At 44.5% G+C, this 17,981-nt stretch overlaps 1 protein-coding gene across 3 annotated transcripts in view; it reads right to left on the reverse strand.

The window, feature by feature from the left end:
- Positions 1-17,981, reverse strand: part of ACSL1 (acyl-CoA synthetase long chain family member 1) — a 92,066-nt gene that overhangs the window by 38,019 nt on the left and 36,066 nt on the right. For all 3 annotated transcript variants that reach the window (XM_077279590.1, XM_077279589.1, XM_077279591.1), the window contains exons 2-3: positions 17,035-17,249; positions 6,947-7,061 (exon numbers count right to left, since the gene is read on the reverse strand). In XM_077279590.1, coding sequence (XP_077135705.1) covers positions 6,947-7,061; positions 17,035-17,229 — 310 coding nt within the window. In that variant the 5' untranslated portion in view covers positions 17,230-17,249. The remainder of the gene's footprint in view (positions 1-6,946; positions 7,062-17,034; positions 17,250-17,981) is intronic.

Genomic DNA, 17,981 nt, shown 5'->3' on the forward strand with positions numbered 1-17,981 from the left:
CAAGAAATCCGCATCAATTCCGCATTAAATCCGCAAGCATTTTGGCCTGCGTTATCTGCCAAGAGATGCAGATTCTGTGCAGAAAATTCCGCAAGCCAATCCGCAACATGTGCACATACCCTGAACGCAGGAAAGCTTCCAAGAGCTCTCAAATGAGCAGACTAAGGCTGGTTTCATACTTGCGTTGCTGTGCGCTGCGGATGGCAGCGTACTCCCCCTCAGTGAAGCTCCGCCTACTGCATCCTGAAATTCCCTGCGTACCCCCTCTTTAAACATTGGGTATGCAGTGACATGCGTTGTATGCGTATGTGTCCGCATGCAGCAATTTGAGGTGTGCAGCCACCGCACGGAAACACTAAAGGAGGAAGTAGGCTGCCATTAGCAGCACACAGCAATGCAAGTGTAAAACCAGCCTAACCCCTGCATTGCTAAAAGAAACCTACACAGTTTATTATGAAGGTGAAGTGCTTCTAATCAGTGCATGAGTAGGAGAAATGAGACACTGCGGTCTTCTGGCTCCTCTGTCGCGGTAAACCTATTACAATATTATTGCGGTCGCTACTCGATGTCTACATATCCAATGCCTGTTGCTTTTTTAAAGTGAATGTCCCAAATGCCATCTTAAACGCAGACGATATCATTAGGACCTTACAAGTTTGGTCCCTTTAGCACACCAAAATGACGAATGTAATACTACTGCACACATGCGACCACCACTCACATTGACATTGGATGGAGTGGTGAGCATGAATATTTTATACTGCGCCATTGACACAAAAAGTGGATCAAAACACGTGAGCACAGCTATAGTGGTGCACAGGTAGGTTCCCAAACCATATGCATGTACATTCGGGCATCACGCTGACAGCGGTGGACACCGCGTCAAGACCCGCACAACAACAGCACACAGACGTGCTTTCTGCTCGCCTTAAAAAGCATAATCCAGATAAATCATAGAACCATCAGATCTACTGAGTGGACTCTCAGTTATTCCACTGTACGTAACTGACGAAGGCCATACCAGGCCGAAACGTTTTGATCGTACTACAGAATAATAAAAAATCTCAAATTCAAGTTGAGTGCCAGGTCTTTATAATCACATTGACACAAAGGACTTAAAGGAGATATCAGGGACTTTACAAAAGAAAAAAAAAAATAGAATTATTCTTACCGTTAATTCGGTTTCTAGGAACCTTCCACGACGGCATATGGAGGTTGTCTCTTTGCCCTAATGGGGAACAGGAAACACAGAGGTTAAAAGGACCTCCCACCTCCCACTTGCCAGTGACTTACAACTGAGACCATTGCACTGGTTTACCTTTAAAATCCCAGAACTAATCCAGGAATATATATCGGGTGGGAAATTAGTGCCGTCGTGGAAGGTTCCTAGAAACCGAATTAACGGTAAGAATAATTCTATTTTCTCTAGTCACCTTCCACGACGGCATATGGAGGAATACCAACTAATTTTGGCACTAGGGAGGGACAACGGCCTGGAGTACTTTGCGGCCGAAGGCTAAGTCCTTGTTGGACAATACATCTAGTCTGTAATGTTTAGAGAAAGTATGGAGTGAAGACCACGTTGCTGCCCTGCAAATCTGCTCCGGAGATGCGCCTGCTCTTTCTGCCCAGGAAACCGATGTGGATCTTGTTGAATGGGCTTTGATACCTACTGGAGGTAACTTGTTTTGAGCGAGATAGGCTTCCGTAATAGCCTTCTTGATCCATGTAGCGATGGTACTTTTGGCTACCTTTTTCCCCTTGTTTTGTCCTGAGAGATGGATAAACAAGTTATGATCAATTCGGAATGTACTGGTGTGATCCAAGTATTGTAAAAGAATACGTCGAACATCCAAGGTGTTGAATCTTCTTTCTTCCGAGTTTGCTGGATTGTGGCAAAAGGTTGGTAGAAAAATCTCTTGAGAACGGTGGAAGTCAGAGATAACCTTCGGAAGAAAGGACGGATCAAGACGAAGCACAATTGAATCATCTCTTACCAGGAGATAAGGTTCTCGTGTAGACAAGGCCTGTAATTCACCAATTCTTCTGGCTGAAGTAATGGCAACCAAGAACACGGCTTTATAGGCTAGGTTTTGTGGAGAACAAGATGATAGTGGTTCAAAGGGTGGGCCTGTCAGACCCTGGAGAACTATATTGAGATCCCATGGGGGAACTATGACCTGTTTTCTAGGATTCATTCTAGTAGCCGATGTCATGAACCTTTTAATCCAGCGATGACTCGCTAAATCTTGATCAAAGACCGCGCTAAGTGCAGAAACCTGGACCTTGAGGGTACTAGGCCTGAGACCTATTTCCAAGCCTTTTTGCAAAAAGTCCAATATAACGGGTATATTAGGCTTGAGGGGGTCTGGAAGGTTAGGCAGACAGAATGAAGAAAACTTTTTCCAGATCTTGTTGTAGATGGCGTTGGTCACCGGTTTTCTCGATTTTTGTAGGGTAGCTATGACAGGAATTGATAGTCCTTTAGCTCTTAAAACCTGGGTTTCAGCAACCACGCCGCCAAGCTCCACTTCTGAGGGTCTGGGTGGAGAATGGGACCCTGAGAAAGAAGATCGTGTTTTATCGGCAACATTACTGGTCCATCCACTTGTAGTTGGGTAATTAGGTTGAACCAACTCCTTTTGGGCCACAATGGAGCTATCAGGATAGTTGGAGTCCTTTCTAGGCGTATCTTCCGTAGAACCTTGGCAAGGATGGGGATTGGCGGAAAAGCATAAGCTAGATGAAACGGCCAATCTTGGGTTAAAGCATCCAACCCCCTGGGATTGCCTCTCGGGTTCAGGGAAAAAAAGGTTTCGACCTTTGCGTTCTGGTGAGAGGCAAAGAGGTCTACGTCTGGATGACCCCATCTGTGAACCAGCATGCTGAATATTTGAGGATCCAGGCTCCACTCGCCAGGATGGATTTCCTGGCGGCTTAGGTAGTCTGCCTGAATATTTGTAGTTCCCTTGAGGTGGATTGCCGTCAGGGATAATAAGTGCTTTTCGGCCCAAGAAAAGATTCGAGCGGAGATTTTTATTAGACTGAGGGTTCTTGTACTGCCCTGGTGCCTGATATGGGCCACCGTGGTCATGTTGTCCGAGTATATCTGTACATGTTGACCCGAAATCTGATGACTTGCCGCTAGTAGAGTCTCTTCCACAGCCTTGAGCTCCCTGAAATTTGATGATTTCTCGGAAATCGATTGGCTCCACTGGCCCTGATAGGGGACATGGTTCACTATGGCTCCCCAGCCTCTCTTGCTGGCATCTGTTTTGATGGTGGTTAGAGGAGACTGAATCCAGCATACCCCTTTCAGAAGGTTCCTGGGCTTCATCCACCATGTTAAAGAAGCTTTCACTCTGCCCGGAGTGTGGATCCTCTTGGCAAGAGTGCCAGGTTGACCATCCCAATTGTGAAGAATGTGGGCTTGTAGAGTCCTTGAGTGAGCTTGAGCCCAAGCCACCGACTGTATGCAGGCTGTCATGGAACCCAACAGCGACATTCCCTCTCGCAGAGTAGGAGATCTCGTTTCTTTGAACTTCCTGACTTTTGTTAGTAGGGGAAGTCTGTGATCGTCTGGGAGGAAGGACATTTGTTTTGCTGAGTCCAGCATTACTCCCAGAAATCTCCTGGTTTTTGCAGGTTGAAGATGAGATTTTTGTAGGTTCGGAATCCAACCTAGAGATCTCAGAATGTCTAGAGTGGTAGAGACATGTGCTATCAGGGTTATCTCGGTGGAAGCTACTATCAGAAGATCGTCCAGATAGGGCACTATACAGACACCTTGCTTTCGGATAAATGACACTACTTCGGCCATCACCTTGGAGAACACCCTCGGTGCTGATGAAATGCCGAAGGGAAGGACTCCAAACTGATAGTGCTCCACCCGATGATTCCCCTGTATCGCAAACCTGAGATATTTTCTGTGTCTCGGGTGAATAGGGATGTGGAAATACGCATCCTTGAGATCGATGGTAGCCATAAAAGAGTGATGTTCTATCAGAGGAATCGCAGATCTTACGGACTCCATCTTGAACTTGCGATATTTCACGTGCTGGTTCAGACCCTTTAAGTTTATAATAATCCGGACGTCTCCTGAAGGTTTGGGAACCAGGAAGAGTCGGGAGTAGTGTCCTTTCCCCCACTCTGATTGTGGGACTGGGGAAATTACATTTGATCTGATAAGGTCTTTGAGACCTAAGGACAATAGACTGCGATCCCTTGATGATGGAAGGGAAGTGACTTTTAGACCCTGAGGTGGGGGAGAAATTAACTCTATTAACAGGCCGTCTCTGATGACATTGAGAACCCAGTGGGAGCTGGTAATATCCTCCCACTGAACCACATATTTCGAGAGTCTTCCCCCCACCGGGTCGGAGTCATTGTTTGTCCTGCTGGGATTGTTGCTGCTGCTGCTGTTGCGGGACAAAGATATTCTTTCCCCTGCCCTTTGCGTAGCTCCACCTGCCGGTTTTTCCTTTGCCTCTTGCTTGAGAGGGCTGAGGTTGTGGGCCACGAAAAAAACGTTTCCTAGGCTGTTTTTGCTCAGGGAACGCCTTCTTTTTGTCGGTGGCTTTATCGAGAATATCGTCTAGGGCAGGACCAAAGACGTAGTCTCCTTTGAAAGGTATGGTGCAGAGCTTAGACTTAGAGGTGATATCCCCACTCCAGAGCTTAAGCCAGAGGGCTCTTCTGGCGGAGTTGGAAAGTACGAGGGATCTGGCGGCGACTCTTACAGACTCCAGAGAAGCGTCCGCCAAATACCCCGTAGCTTTATGCAGAATGGGTAGGGAATCCAATATCTCGCCTCTTGAGGTACCTTGAGATATGTGATTCTCTAATTTCTCAAGCCAGCAGGAGAGGGCTCTTGCCACACAGGTGGAGGCGACGTTAGCCTTAAGGACAGCTGCAGAAGTTTCCCATGATTTTCTGAGGAGACTTTCGATCTTTCTATCCATGGGATCCTTCAATTGAGAAGAATCCTCAAAGGGGAGTGCGGTTCTCTTGGCGACTCTAGCCACTTGCACATCGACCTTGGGAATATCTAATTTAAGGTCATCCTCAAGCAGAAATCTGTGCTTCATTTCTGAAGGGGTACTAAGACGCCTCTCAGGTAGTTCCCATTCCTGATTAATCATATTAGTGATATTGGCATGAACTGGGAAGCCCACTCTCTTCTCCGCTGAAAGACCACCGAACATCTGATCCTGTATGGACTGCGGTACAGGTTCCTCTTCTAGTCCCATGGTATTACGGACAGCAGAGACTAGATCCTCAATATAGTCTGAGGAGAAAAGGTACTTCCTGACCTCAGCTTTAGGGGATACTGGATCCTCCCAGCCAACAGATGAGGCATGAGAGAGGTCCGAATCAGAGTCGGATTCCACAACCTGAATTTTCCTCTTCTTAGCCGGGGAATGAGGTTGTGGCTGCGGAGATGGAGGTGGGGGTGGAGGTGTAAAGGCTGCCAGAGAAGATTGTACCTCCTGTTTTACTAATGAGCGAATCTCATCCAATAGTGATGGCTGCTCAGCTCTTATTATCTTGTCCGTACATGACTGACAAAGTTTCTTGTCCCAGTTAGGAGGACATTTAGTGGAACAGATAGGGCACTTCTTTCTATAGGCACCTTTAGGGGCAGGTTTTTCTCCCTGAAATATATAAAGGGAGAGAGGGGTGAGGACTTCTAACCCCTGCTACACTCCTCCCGGATCCCATCCCTGCGAACACTTACAGAGGCAGGGGTGGCGCTGGGCTCCGCAGATACGGGGCATGAAGAACCTTCCATACTGAAGGAGATAGCCTTACCTCAGTGGTGGTTCAGCAGGCTTTTATGGACGCCGTCCAAGCAGCTGCTCCAGCGATTAATCCCCCTCCCCCTCCAGAATCCAGGTGAGGGAGCTGTGCGGTCCGACACGCCGGCCGGCGAAACCCGGAAGTACCGGCTTCTGGATGCATGAAGAAACCGGAAGTGACGCGCGAGAGCCGCTGACGTCACTTCCGGAACGCCGAGCCGACAACATGGAGGAGGAGGACGCCGGGCAGCTCCAGGAGGAGCCCGGTTAGGGAACCCCGGCCTGCTTTGCCCTCGTGGGGGCGCGGGAAGGCCGGGCGGGGGTCCCGAGGCCCTGCAAGCAGGAACGACGGGAGCAGCATGAGAAGGAGGCCAGAGGCGACCATCTGCTGCCCGGCTAAACAGGCAGCGCCTGCAAGGTACCGTAGCCACCGGCCACTACAGCACATGAGGAAACCTCTACCTGTCCCATGGGGAACAGGAAAGACACTGGCAAGTGGGAGGTGGGAGGTCCTTTTAACCTCTGTGTTTCCTGTTCCCCATTAGGGCAAAGAGACAACCTCCATATGCCGTCGTGGAAGGTGACTAGAGAAAATATGTATCTGAGGACTACAGAGCAAAGCCTTCCTCTCCGGTCCACTGTGTCAATGGGGTGGGACTTCGGAGGTTGTTCTGATTGACCACTGAATCCCCGCTGACTAACTGGGGGAGCCATCGGTCAATCAGAAAGACCTCAGGAAGATTTGAAGATCCCACCCTCCCTCCCATTTGCTTTGTTAACCCCTTTTGTCGTGTCGTTTATTTTGTGGGAAAGTCGCCCGGATTCGGGTGGATTTGGACGGTTCATGGTGATTGTTATTCAGTTCATGGAAAGTATTCTAAAGATTTGATGGTTATAATTTATTAAATTCTTATTTATGTTACTCAAAAATAAACGCCACGGCCAATTTTTATTCCAAATTAATTCCTGTGTCTTTGTTTTTATTTTACAACTGGAAAGTGGGGCTTGTGTTACCATGACACAGTAAATCTATTTATTTGCTTCTTGAAATTTTGGCAGTCTTAAAGTGAATCGGTCACCAGGTTTGGCCGATACAAGTTACGGCAATCCCCTTTCAGGGCTTATATACAGCGTTCTATAATACTTACTTGATACTCGCAGTCCTCTTTGAAACACTTCATATACCGTTCTGCAGTCATCATAATAGTAAGTGACGATCTCATCACTGTCCAGCAGAGTGGATCTACGAGCATGTTCTTGTCCCTGGGTAAAGAAAAAAAAATAAATAAAAATAATAATATGTGACTGACCACTTCAGTAATGACCTGGACTGGAGATATCGCTACTCAGACCAACATGAATTACAGGTGCTTCTCACAAAACTTGAATATCAAAAAATTACCGTATATACTTGAGTATAAGCCGAGATTTTCAGCCCTTTTTTTGGGCTGAAAGTCCCCCTCTCGGATTATACTCGAGTCATACCCAGGGGTCGGCAGGGGAGGGGGAGAGGGGGCTGTCTAATTATACTCACCTGCTCCCGGCGCGGTCCCTGGCTCCCCAGCTTCTTCCTGTACTGAACGGTCACATGGTACCGCTCATTACAGTAATGAATATGCGGCTCCACCTCCCCATAGGGGTGGAGCCGCATATTCATTACTGTAATGAGCGGTAACGGTGACTGCTCAGTACAGGAAGAAGCTGCAGCGCCGGGGAAGCAGGGACTGCACCGCGCCAGAAGCAGGTGAGTATAACGGGGAGGGGAGCGCTGCGCGATATTCACCTGCTCCTCGTTCCGGCGCCACTCCGTCTGCAGAGTCTTCTGCAGTGACGCTCATGTCAGAGGGCGCGGTGACGTGGTTAGTGCGCGCCCTCTGCCTGAACGTCAGTGCAGAAGACGCTGAAGACGGAGCGGCGCCGGAACAAAGTCAGGTTAATATTCAAAGTGCCGGGGGCCTGAACGACGGAGAGTTGAGTATGTGATTTTTTTTTTATTTATTTTTTTTTTATAGCAGCAACAGCAAATGAGGCAAGTGTTTGTATGGAGCATCTTATGGGGCCATAACGTTTGTGCAGCACTATAGGGGTAAATGTCTGTATGGGGCCATAATCAACGTTTGTGCAGCATTATATGGGGCAAATGTCTGTATGGAGCATCTTATGGGGCCATTATTAACCTTTATGCAGGATTATGTGGGGCTCCTGATTCAATATGGATATTCAAAAACACAACCTACTGATGTCTCAATTTTACTTTTATTGTTATCTATTTTTACTTTTGACATTTACCGGTAGCTGCTGCATTTCCCACCCTAGGCTTATACTCGAGTCATTAAGTTTTCCCAGTTTTTTGTGGCAAAATTAGGGGGAAGGGGGGGGGGGGGGGGGGGGGTCGGCTTATACTCGAGTATATACGGTAATTTCAGTTCTTCAATACAAAAAGTGAAACTCAGTCATTACAAACAGTAATCTATTTCAAGTGTTTATTTCTGTTAATGTTGATGATTGTGGCTTACAGCCAGTTTAAACCCAAAAAGTCATTATTTCAGTAAATAATAATTAAAAAAACACCTTCTTAAGCGTTTAAAAATGTCCCCTAGTCTGTTTTAGTAGGCTCCACAATCATGGGGAAGAATGCCGACTTGACAGCTGTCCAGAAGGCAGTCATTGACACTCCACAAGGAAAGAAAATTTTGCATTTCTTTGGAAATCAAGGTCCCAGAGTCTGGAGGAAGAGTGGAGAGGCCACAACCCAAGCTGCTTGAGGTCTAGTGTGAAGTTTCCACAATCAGTGATAATTTGGGGAGCCATGTCATCTGCTGGTGTAGGTCCACTGTGTTTTATCAAGACCAAAATCTACCAGGGAATTTGAGCACTTCATGCTTCCCTCTGCCAACAAGCTTTTTGGAGATGGAAATTTCATTCTCCAGCAGAACTTGGCACCTGCCCACACTGCCAAAAGTACCAATACCTGGTTTAAAAACAACAGTATCACTGTGCTTGATTGGCCAGAAGACTCACCTGACCTTAACTCTATAGAGAAAGTATGAGGTATTGTCAAGAGGAAGATGAGACACCAGACCCAACAATGCAGATGAGCTGAATGCTGCCATCAAAGCAACCTGGGCTTCCATAACACCTCAGCAGTGCCACAGGCTGATCGCCTCCACGCCTCGCCGCATTGATGCAGTAATTGATGCAGAAAGAGCCCCAACCAAGTATTGAGTGCATTTACTGAACAAGCATTTCAGTAAGCCAACAATTTGGATTTTAAAATCATTTTTCAAGCTGGTGTTATAAAGTATTCCAATTTACTGAGATAATGACTTTTGGGTTTTCATTGGATGTAAGCCATAATCATCAACATTAACAGAAATAAACACTTGAAACAGATCACTAATGACTAATATACGAGTTTCATTTTTTGTATTGAAAACCTGAAATAAACTTTTTGATAGTCTAACTAAGAGTACGAGATTTCAGAAATGGATTCCCTTTGCTGTGATCGGAAAAACCTGTGATTTTGCTGAAAAAAAAACAAATAACGCGAGAACATACCCTTATGTTGCCCAGGTAACTCACTTGTGTCGATGTACCTAGTGAAATAGATTTATACCACACCTAGTTCACTCCATGCATGTATCTATACACAAAGCTTCCATTGTAATTAATATCAATGAAGCACTGTAAAGGTCAAGCCAATCTTTAAATCACTGTACACATGAGCACATACACAAAAAAAACAAAAAAAAAAACAAAAAAAAACGACTATATTAAGGAATCAGCCTCAAGTCAAGTACAGCGGTAAGGTAACTCAGAGCCATAAACGTATAATACACATTTTACTTTTCAGTGAGAATCGGTTCCTGGTGTGACTTTCAGCAAATCCTTGTATTCCTGAGAAACAGCAATTCTAGAGCATCTGTTAAAACGCTGTGGAGCATTTCTTCTGCTCTTATTAGTGCCCCACGGTTTAGTAGATGCTTATTCCTGCATAGTCTGACATTGTCCAATATGGACACGTCCAGAGGTTTCCTTCAACAACTTTGTCAACGATTACAACGAGGACCGCCTACGATGGTTTTGCAGTTTTCCACTAGGTGACCTGTGCTTGCAGGCGATTTTGCACATAGTTCATGCATACCAAAATACTGCAAAATGAGGATCTTTTCAGCGCTGCAATGAGCCACAAAGCACATGACACACGAGATTAATTTAAATATCGATCTGATATTAAATGAGGGATACTTGTCCCACCTGCAGCCTCAAATCACTGGTCAATCATTATACCAGGCTGTTTGCCAAGTCCTAGGTACTTTCAGATGTATTCATGGTGGAAACTGAAGGGTCGATGTTTTTCCACCCTCTGCAGGTGTTTAAATAGGATTACATCCCGGGACAGGAGCCATCTCACATCTTCATTCGCTGAAGGGCAATGGTCTTCAAAATATTTTATTAAATGCAATACACAAAAAAAAAGTCTGTCTGGAACAAGTTTATCAGAATCACATTGTGCTAAGTGGTTTTGTTTCTAATTACAGCAGCAGAACCACCACATATTGAAAGGTTTTATCCTAGATGGCAGCGATATTGCCTTCGCCCAACTTTCTCAAAGAGTAAAGCAATGGAATGTGACTCTTGAACTTGACTGAAGAAAAGAACTCCAAGTGGGAAACTGTTCCTTAAAGTAAAATATCTTAGAACTAATTATTACCCTCCAACTCCAGACCCATCACCACATACAAGACCCATAAACCATTTACTCCTGGAAGAATAGAAGGTATGCGTTGATCACATTAGTCTCTTATTAACCAGGGCACAGCAAAGTCTGTACTTGGGCAAGTATTAGAAATATGAAACCTGCTACATTCCAGTTTCCATGAACTAAAGCGATTAAAGCATCAAGTCTTAGGACAAAGTCTAAATTCCTGTAATAGGATTTTAAAGAAATTTACACCACTAGTCATTTACAGAACACGGAAAATTCACACCAGGACACTAGTCCATCAGGTTATACAGACTGGGGAGCTATAGTGTCGGAGCAGAGACTCTGCCCACTGACTGGTCACAGACGCTCCCAGTACCAGCACTACACAATGGGAAGGTGCGAGATTGTATGATCCCAGCCAGGATATTTTATCATACAATACACTGTAAACTTCTTCCATTAATTTTAATACTAGCATGGAAATGGTTCTCCTTCAGTGTTGTATTGCTCTGCATATCATGCCCTGTTCTATCAGGCACAGCAAATGTACTGTAAAGACACTCCTGCACCATTCTACAGGCAGGATCAGAGTGGCCCACCAGAGCATTCTCTGGTGGGCCCAGGCACTGGCACAGCAAAGTGTGTCAGCGATCATGCATACACCACTCTCCCAGTTGCCCAACACTGGGAGTAGTGGTGACAGACCTCAGGTTGGAACAGAGCTCTCCCCTGCATTCCCCTCTCCTCACCAGCACCAAAGAGCGAGAGATTGCTCCCTGGTGGTTCAGCACAAAAGTCTGATCTACGCACCAGACTTCCTGATCACCACAACTAGCTGAAGGGCCCCCCTGCCAAACCCAACAGTGACTGGCTATAAATGGGGCTTTAGTCAGGGGTAATAGAGGGGGTCTTCCTCACTTGGGAGTAATGAGTAGATAGGGATTAATGAGGGCTCCATCATCCCTGACTGACTAAGGTCGCCCTCTCTATGTCTCCCCTGACTGACTAAAGGTTTTCTTTCCCCACCACTAAGAAAATGATGCACTTCATAAGTTGTGTACTTTTACTTGGCAGAGAGATTTCCATTAAAAAAAAAAAAAGTGTATGGGTGGGATGTGAGGGAACACTCTTTCGATGTCACCAATAACGCCATACATAACTGATCTAGGGCCCCCACCACTGGTTGGTACGTTCACAATTTACACTGCGTGCAGAATTATTAGGCAAGTTGTATTTTAGAGGATTATTTTTATTATTGATCAACAACTATGTTCTCAATCAACCCAAAAGACTCATATATATCAAAGCTTAATATTTTTGGAAGTCGGCGTGGTTTTTTTTTTTAGATTTGGCGATCTTAGGAGGATATCTGTTTGTGCGGGTAACTATTACTGTGCAGAATTATTATGCAACTTAATAAAAAACAAATATATCCCCATCTCAATTGTTTATTTTCACCAGGTAAACCAATATAACTGCACAAAATTTAGAAATAAACATTTCTAACATGCAAAAACAAACCCCCAAAAAATTTAGTGACCAATATAGCCACCTTTCTTTATGATGACACCAACAACCTTCCATCCATAGATTCTGTCAGTTGCTTGATCTGTTTACGATGAACATTGCGTGCAGCAGCCACCACAGCCTCCCAGACACTGTTCCGAGAGGTGTGCTGCTTTCCCTCCCTGTAGATCTCACATTTTATGAGAGACCACAGGTTCTCTATGGGGTTCAGATCAGGTGAACAAGGGGGCCATGTCATTATTTTTTCTTTTTTGAGACCTTTACTGGCCAGCCACGCTGTGGAGTAGTTGAAGGCATCTGATGGAGAATTGTCCTGCATGAAAATCATGTTTTTCTTGAACGATACCGACTTCTTCCTGTACCACGGCTTGAAGAAGTTGTCTTCCAGAAATTGGCAGTAGGTCTGGGAGTTGAGCTTCACTCCATCCTCAACCCGAAAAGGTCTCACAAGTTCATCTTTGATGATACCAGCCCATACCAGTACCCCACCTCCACCTTGCTGGCGTCTGAGTCAGAGTGGAGCTCTCTGCCCTTTACTGATCCAGCCTCTGGCCCATCGAGTCACTCATTTCATCAGTCCATAAAATCTTTGAAAAGTCAGTCAGTCAGTCTTAAGATATATTTTGGCCCAGTCTTGACGTTTTGTCTTATGTTTCTTGTTCAAAGGTGGTCGTTTTTCAGCCTTCCTTACCTTGGCCAGGTCCCTGAGTATCGCACACCTTGTTCTTTTTGTTACTCCAGTAACGTTGCAGCTCTGAAATATGGCAAAACTGGTGGCAAATGGTATCTTGGCAGCTTCACGCTTGATTTTCCTCAATTCATGGGCAGTTATTTTGAGCCTTTTTTGCCCAACATGCTTCTTGCAACCCGGTTGGCTATTTGCCATGAAACGCTTGATTGTTCGGTGATCACGCTTCAAAAGTTTGGCAATTTCAAGACTACTGCATCCCTCTGCAAGACATCTCACAATTTTGGACTTTTCAGAGCCCATCAAATCTCTCTTCTGACCCATTTTGCCAAAGGAAAGGATAGGGTTTTGATGTCATTAGACAACACCCCTTCCTCATTACAGAGATGCACATCACCTGATTTACTTAATTGGTAGTTGGCTCTCAAGCCTGAACAGCTTGGAGTAGGATAACATGTATAAAAAGTATCATGTGATCAAAATACAACTTGCCTAATAATTTTGCACGCAGTGTATTTGCTGCAGAATTTACACAATGGAAATCACATAGCAAATTAACAGTGGTAATCGCCACCAAATATTGTGCAGATATTGCTGCATTTACTACTACACAATGGTGCAGCTTAGAGGACATGTATTATTGAGTTTCCACCTAAATGTGGTGTAGTGTGCTACAGTAGCACACTGCAGTGATGAGGCAGTGACCCAGCAAGGTTCCAAACAAAAGTCTCTTTAATGAGTTTACTTCACAGCATTAATGCCCAACTCAAACACAGCACACGATATCCTCCGGATCGCAGCCGGGCAAATCCCCTCTGGATTACAGTCACTAAACACACCAGTCCACCTCTGACCTGTTGCCGTGGGCGACTGCACGGCCGTGTTAATGTCTCTTTACTCACAGCTTTACACAGTACACAATATCCTCCGGTTTGCAGCTGGGAACCATATCCTCCAGTTCAGAGTCACTAAAAACGCCAGTCCTCCTTAGGGCACAGGACAGTGTACCTTCGGATCACTGCCGGGCACAAAATGTCCACCTCCTAGACCTGTTACCGTGGGTGACTAAATCGCTGTGCACGTTGTGGGTGCCAAGAGTCCCAGCTCCCCAGGCTGCCTGGGTCCACTTGCCTGTGTTGCCTCACACAGGAGCTCTATGCTCTATAGACAGCTATGTCTGACCGCAATACATTCCCATGGCCTCATTACACCTCCATGCGCATCTGGGGGGGGGGGGGGGGGAACCTACAGAGACCCCTACAGGTAACACCAGTCACTACCTCACAGTGGGCACCAGCTCTTTGTATAACATTAAACAAGTGTACTACCTTATATTATACCCCGATATTAGCACATTTTACCACAAAATTGGAGGTCTTGTATTTATTTCTATGTAGCTTTTTTGCAATATAGGAACAGAGATGGAGTTAAAGGGGTTGTCTCAAAGTACCATTTAATCAATAGCTCTTGGAATAATAATAAAAATAAATAAATAAAACGCTCACAATGGAACCCATCCAGGTCTTACAATATTCATTGGGACTTTCTGCCTCCTTTCACATCAGTTATGAAACAAAACATTGAAGCGGTTGTCCCATGAGCAAAGTACATTTTAATTAATGGATCTTAGAATGAAAATTTCCACAATTAAAAGGAGTTTAATTAAAAAAAGTTCCTGTGCCGAGATAATCCTATAAATGTGTCCCTGCTGTGTAATGGCTGTGTCTGACAGTACAGGAACATGGTCTGATCATACCACATGAGGAGGACACGAGTATACAGGCAGGACAGCATGGGACCACAGCTGATTATTTCTGTGAGGTAAAACAAGTTTGTTTTTTTGTTTGTTTGGTTTTTTTTTTTTTACATCCAAGACTTGTTTTACCTCTCAGAAATAATCAGCTATCAGCTGTGGTCCCATGCGGTCCTGACTGTATACTCATGTCCTCCTCATGTGGTATGATCTGACCACGCTCCTGTACGGTCAGACACAGCCATTACACAGCAGGGACACATTTATAGGATTATCAAAGCACAGAAATATTATATATATATATATATATATATATATATATATATATATATATATATATATATTTTATTAAACGCTTTTAATTGTGGAAATTTTCATTCTAAGATCCATTAACTAAAATGTACTTTGCTCATGGGACAAACCCTTCTATATTTTGTTTCATAACTGATGTGACAGGAAGCAGACAGTCCCAATGAATATTGTGAGACCTGGATGGGTTCCATTGTGTTTTTGTTTTTTTTTTGTTTTTTTTTTTTTTTTAAGATAAGTAGGGTGTATTGTGCGAAATTCTGCATAACACTTTCTTTCTAAAAATGGACACATAATGGAAGCCAGATAGATAAATATGTTAGCAAGACGACAAGGTTAATTTCTCCTGTTCAGTGTTCGTTTCTTGTCTCACACTGGTAATCCCCTATATGTAAAATAATCTCTGGGGTCAGAGTTATCTCCAGACACTATCAGCCCCGGAGCCTGGAAGAGGTCCCTTATATAAACTGACAAAAGATGATTTCTCAGCACCACAGCTAATATGAGGTATCACTCAGTCTATAACCATGTCCATATTAATAGTTTATAATTAAAGGGAATCAGTCACCACACTTGACCTATATAATCTCCCGCTGAGCCTAATAAGTGACATAACACTGGAATCAGGGTCTCTGTTCCTCCAGCATGAAGTTTTTAGATTACATAGCAAAAACCTGCTGACAGATTCTCTTTAAGCTAGCTGAAAAATCATTGTACACAGGACACGTACTGACAAATATGATATTTTATGCGCACAGAAAGATCGTATTAATGATCACTGTGTAATTAGATGTGTGGCCGTTATATGAACACCAATCTGCTTAAACGTAGCACAAGACATTACAGGGCACTGCAACATGAATGGGTTAATTTTCACGTTTCTACTGGCTGTTGGGGGTGGTGTTGGAAGGAGTTGTGAAGCTGTGCAGAGAAAAATCCTGGCAGCCACGACACCTTGACCCTAAACAGCAATATCTGCATGGTGTTTGTAATTTTTTTTTTAAGTGTTTGGATGGAGACTGTCTCGTATAACAGGGTCCTAGTGTGTGGGATAGGCGTCTGATTATAGGGTGGCCAGCGCTGCAGTGTAGGTTGGTGCTAGACAAGCAACAGGAAATATTAGATGACAAGCGGCAATAGAGCAGGTTATGTGCATGAATAACTTCAGCAACGCACCGTCCATTACACTGTTAAATTATAGAGGAGAGATGATGTGCGGGCGATTCCCAGGATAGTAGGAGTCCTACCTTAGGCTACATCAGTGCTTTGTCCTCAGAACAGTGCAGGAAGCTTCATGACAATCGACAGATGTCTCACACATTGGCCATTCACTTCCCTAAAATACCTTTTCTGACAAAGCCTCAATACAATCCCAAACGGCCGTGTTTACAGTAAGGCAGATCCACGTGCAATATCAGGCTTTATATGTATGGTCGGCATATCCTGCACGCCAAGAACCTCGTGAGATTCTGATGTAGCATGCAGCACCGGACTGTGAAACTCTTCATGTTGGCCGAAGGAAACATGGAATATTTTGGATGTGTCACATGTACCCAACCTCCACCAATGCGGCTAGTACTATATGGCTATTGGGGTCACTACAGTTATTTTGGGATTGTATATAAAGTGTGTATTCTGGGATCACCCCCTTTATGTTACAGAAAAATGCAGAGTTGTGACATCTTGCATGAACATTGAGGGAAGCTGTAGAGAATCTAGGTTAGCACATGACAGACCCTACACTGGAAAGTAAGAATCCTGACTGTAAGATCAGTACAGTAGAGTCATGGTTCGGAGATCTGTAGTTCGTGACTGCAAAGAGAAAAATTTCAGCCTGGATATTCCCTTGTAAGCATCTACAGGGTTTAATGAAAGCAGAAGACCTATGCGAGACTACTCTACAGAGCACAAGGTCTAAATCCGTGGTCAGGTGTGAAGTTATAACAACACAGACAGACGTAGACTGAAGATCTATAACTAATGCAAGTGATGAGATATAATGTAGGTGTATGATTAACTGCGATCAGCTACAACAATGAAGGTGTATAAGCCATGACAAAAGACGACTTTCATTAGGTCAATAGTTCTGTAGACCATCCCTCATGTACGGAGATGTGTGGATGTAGTGAGCATTTACTTCCTAGTAATTATGTAACAAGACTGGATCACACAGCAGGATTGGAGGTAGAGAAGAAACCTATGAAGCACGCAGAGCGCCCACAGCAGGTGCCGCAGATGCCAGACACTTTACCTTCACTTCCACAGACTGCATGGCCAGGTCACAGGGGGGCTTCAGAGCTTTAGGTCTTGTGGCGTACCAATATGTTGTCAGAGCTGCAAAGGCACCAAAGCCCATCAAGGTGTTCGTGGGAAGAGTGCGTACCAACTGGCGAACGTCCCCCAGCTCTGGGATCCGGATACTCTTGAAAATCTCGTGTGCCTGCATTGTTACTGGTGCGCTCTAACCTGTGGGAGGAGAAGAGACGGGAGGGGTGATGTGTTAGCAGAAGAACCACAGGCACACATCCAGAAAGATCAAATCTGCCACACATGCAAGAAGACCCGGAGCCATAGAATTATGCACACAACCACCGATTTACCCTGCACAAGTCTGCACACTGCTAACTACTGCTCTCACCATAAGGGCCTGTTCCCATGTGGGGGAGCTTTTACCAAAGTTATTTTCTGAACTCAAAACCATCCCCTCAGATGGAAAAACACTGCTTCCAAAGGCATACGATGGTGGCATTTTACAGGTGTGTTTTTTTAATACATTTTTTTTTTTTTTTTTTTTTTTAAACAAAAATAAAGCCTCAATTTCGGTGCCACTGTAAAATGCAACTTTTTTTTTTTTTTTTTTAACACCCGAAAAGGCGCAGCGTGTGAGAATACCCTTAGTAACCAGACTACTGGCAGAGGAGAGTTCTCTACAAAATATCCTCCCACATGGCTGGATCAGCAACACAAGGAGAAAGACTTTTTATTCTGTAAATTATGTTTAACCCCTTCATGACAGGAGCATTTTCTTTTCCCTTGTTTTTTCTGAATGGAGAGTTGCAGTTTTAATGGAGAGTTGCAGTTTTGAATGATTTATACCATACAGTCATGGCTGAAAGTGTTAGCACCCCTGAAATTATTCCAGAAAATGAAATATTTCTCCAAGAAAATTAATGCAATTACACATGTTTATTCCATTTG

The sequence above is a fragment of the Ranitomeya variabilis genome, chromosome 1, assembly GCF_051348905.1.
Source record: "Ranitomeya variabilis isolate aRanVar5 chromosome 1, aRanVar5.hap1, whole genome shotgun sequence".
Lineage (NCBI taxonomy): Eukaryota > Metazoa > Chordata > Amphibia > Anura > Dendrobatidae > Ranitomeya > Ranitomeya variabilis.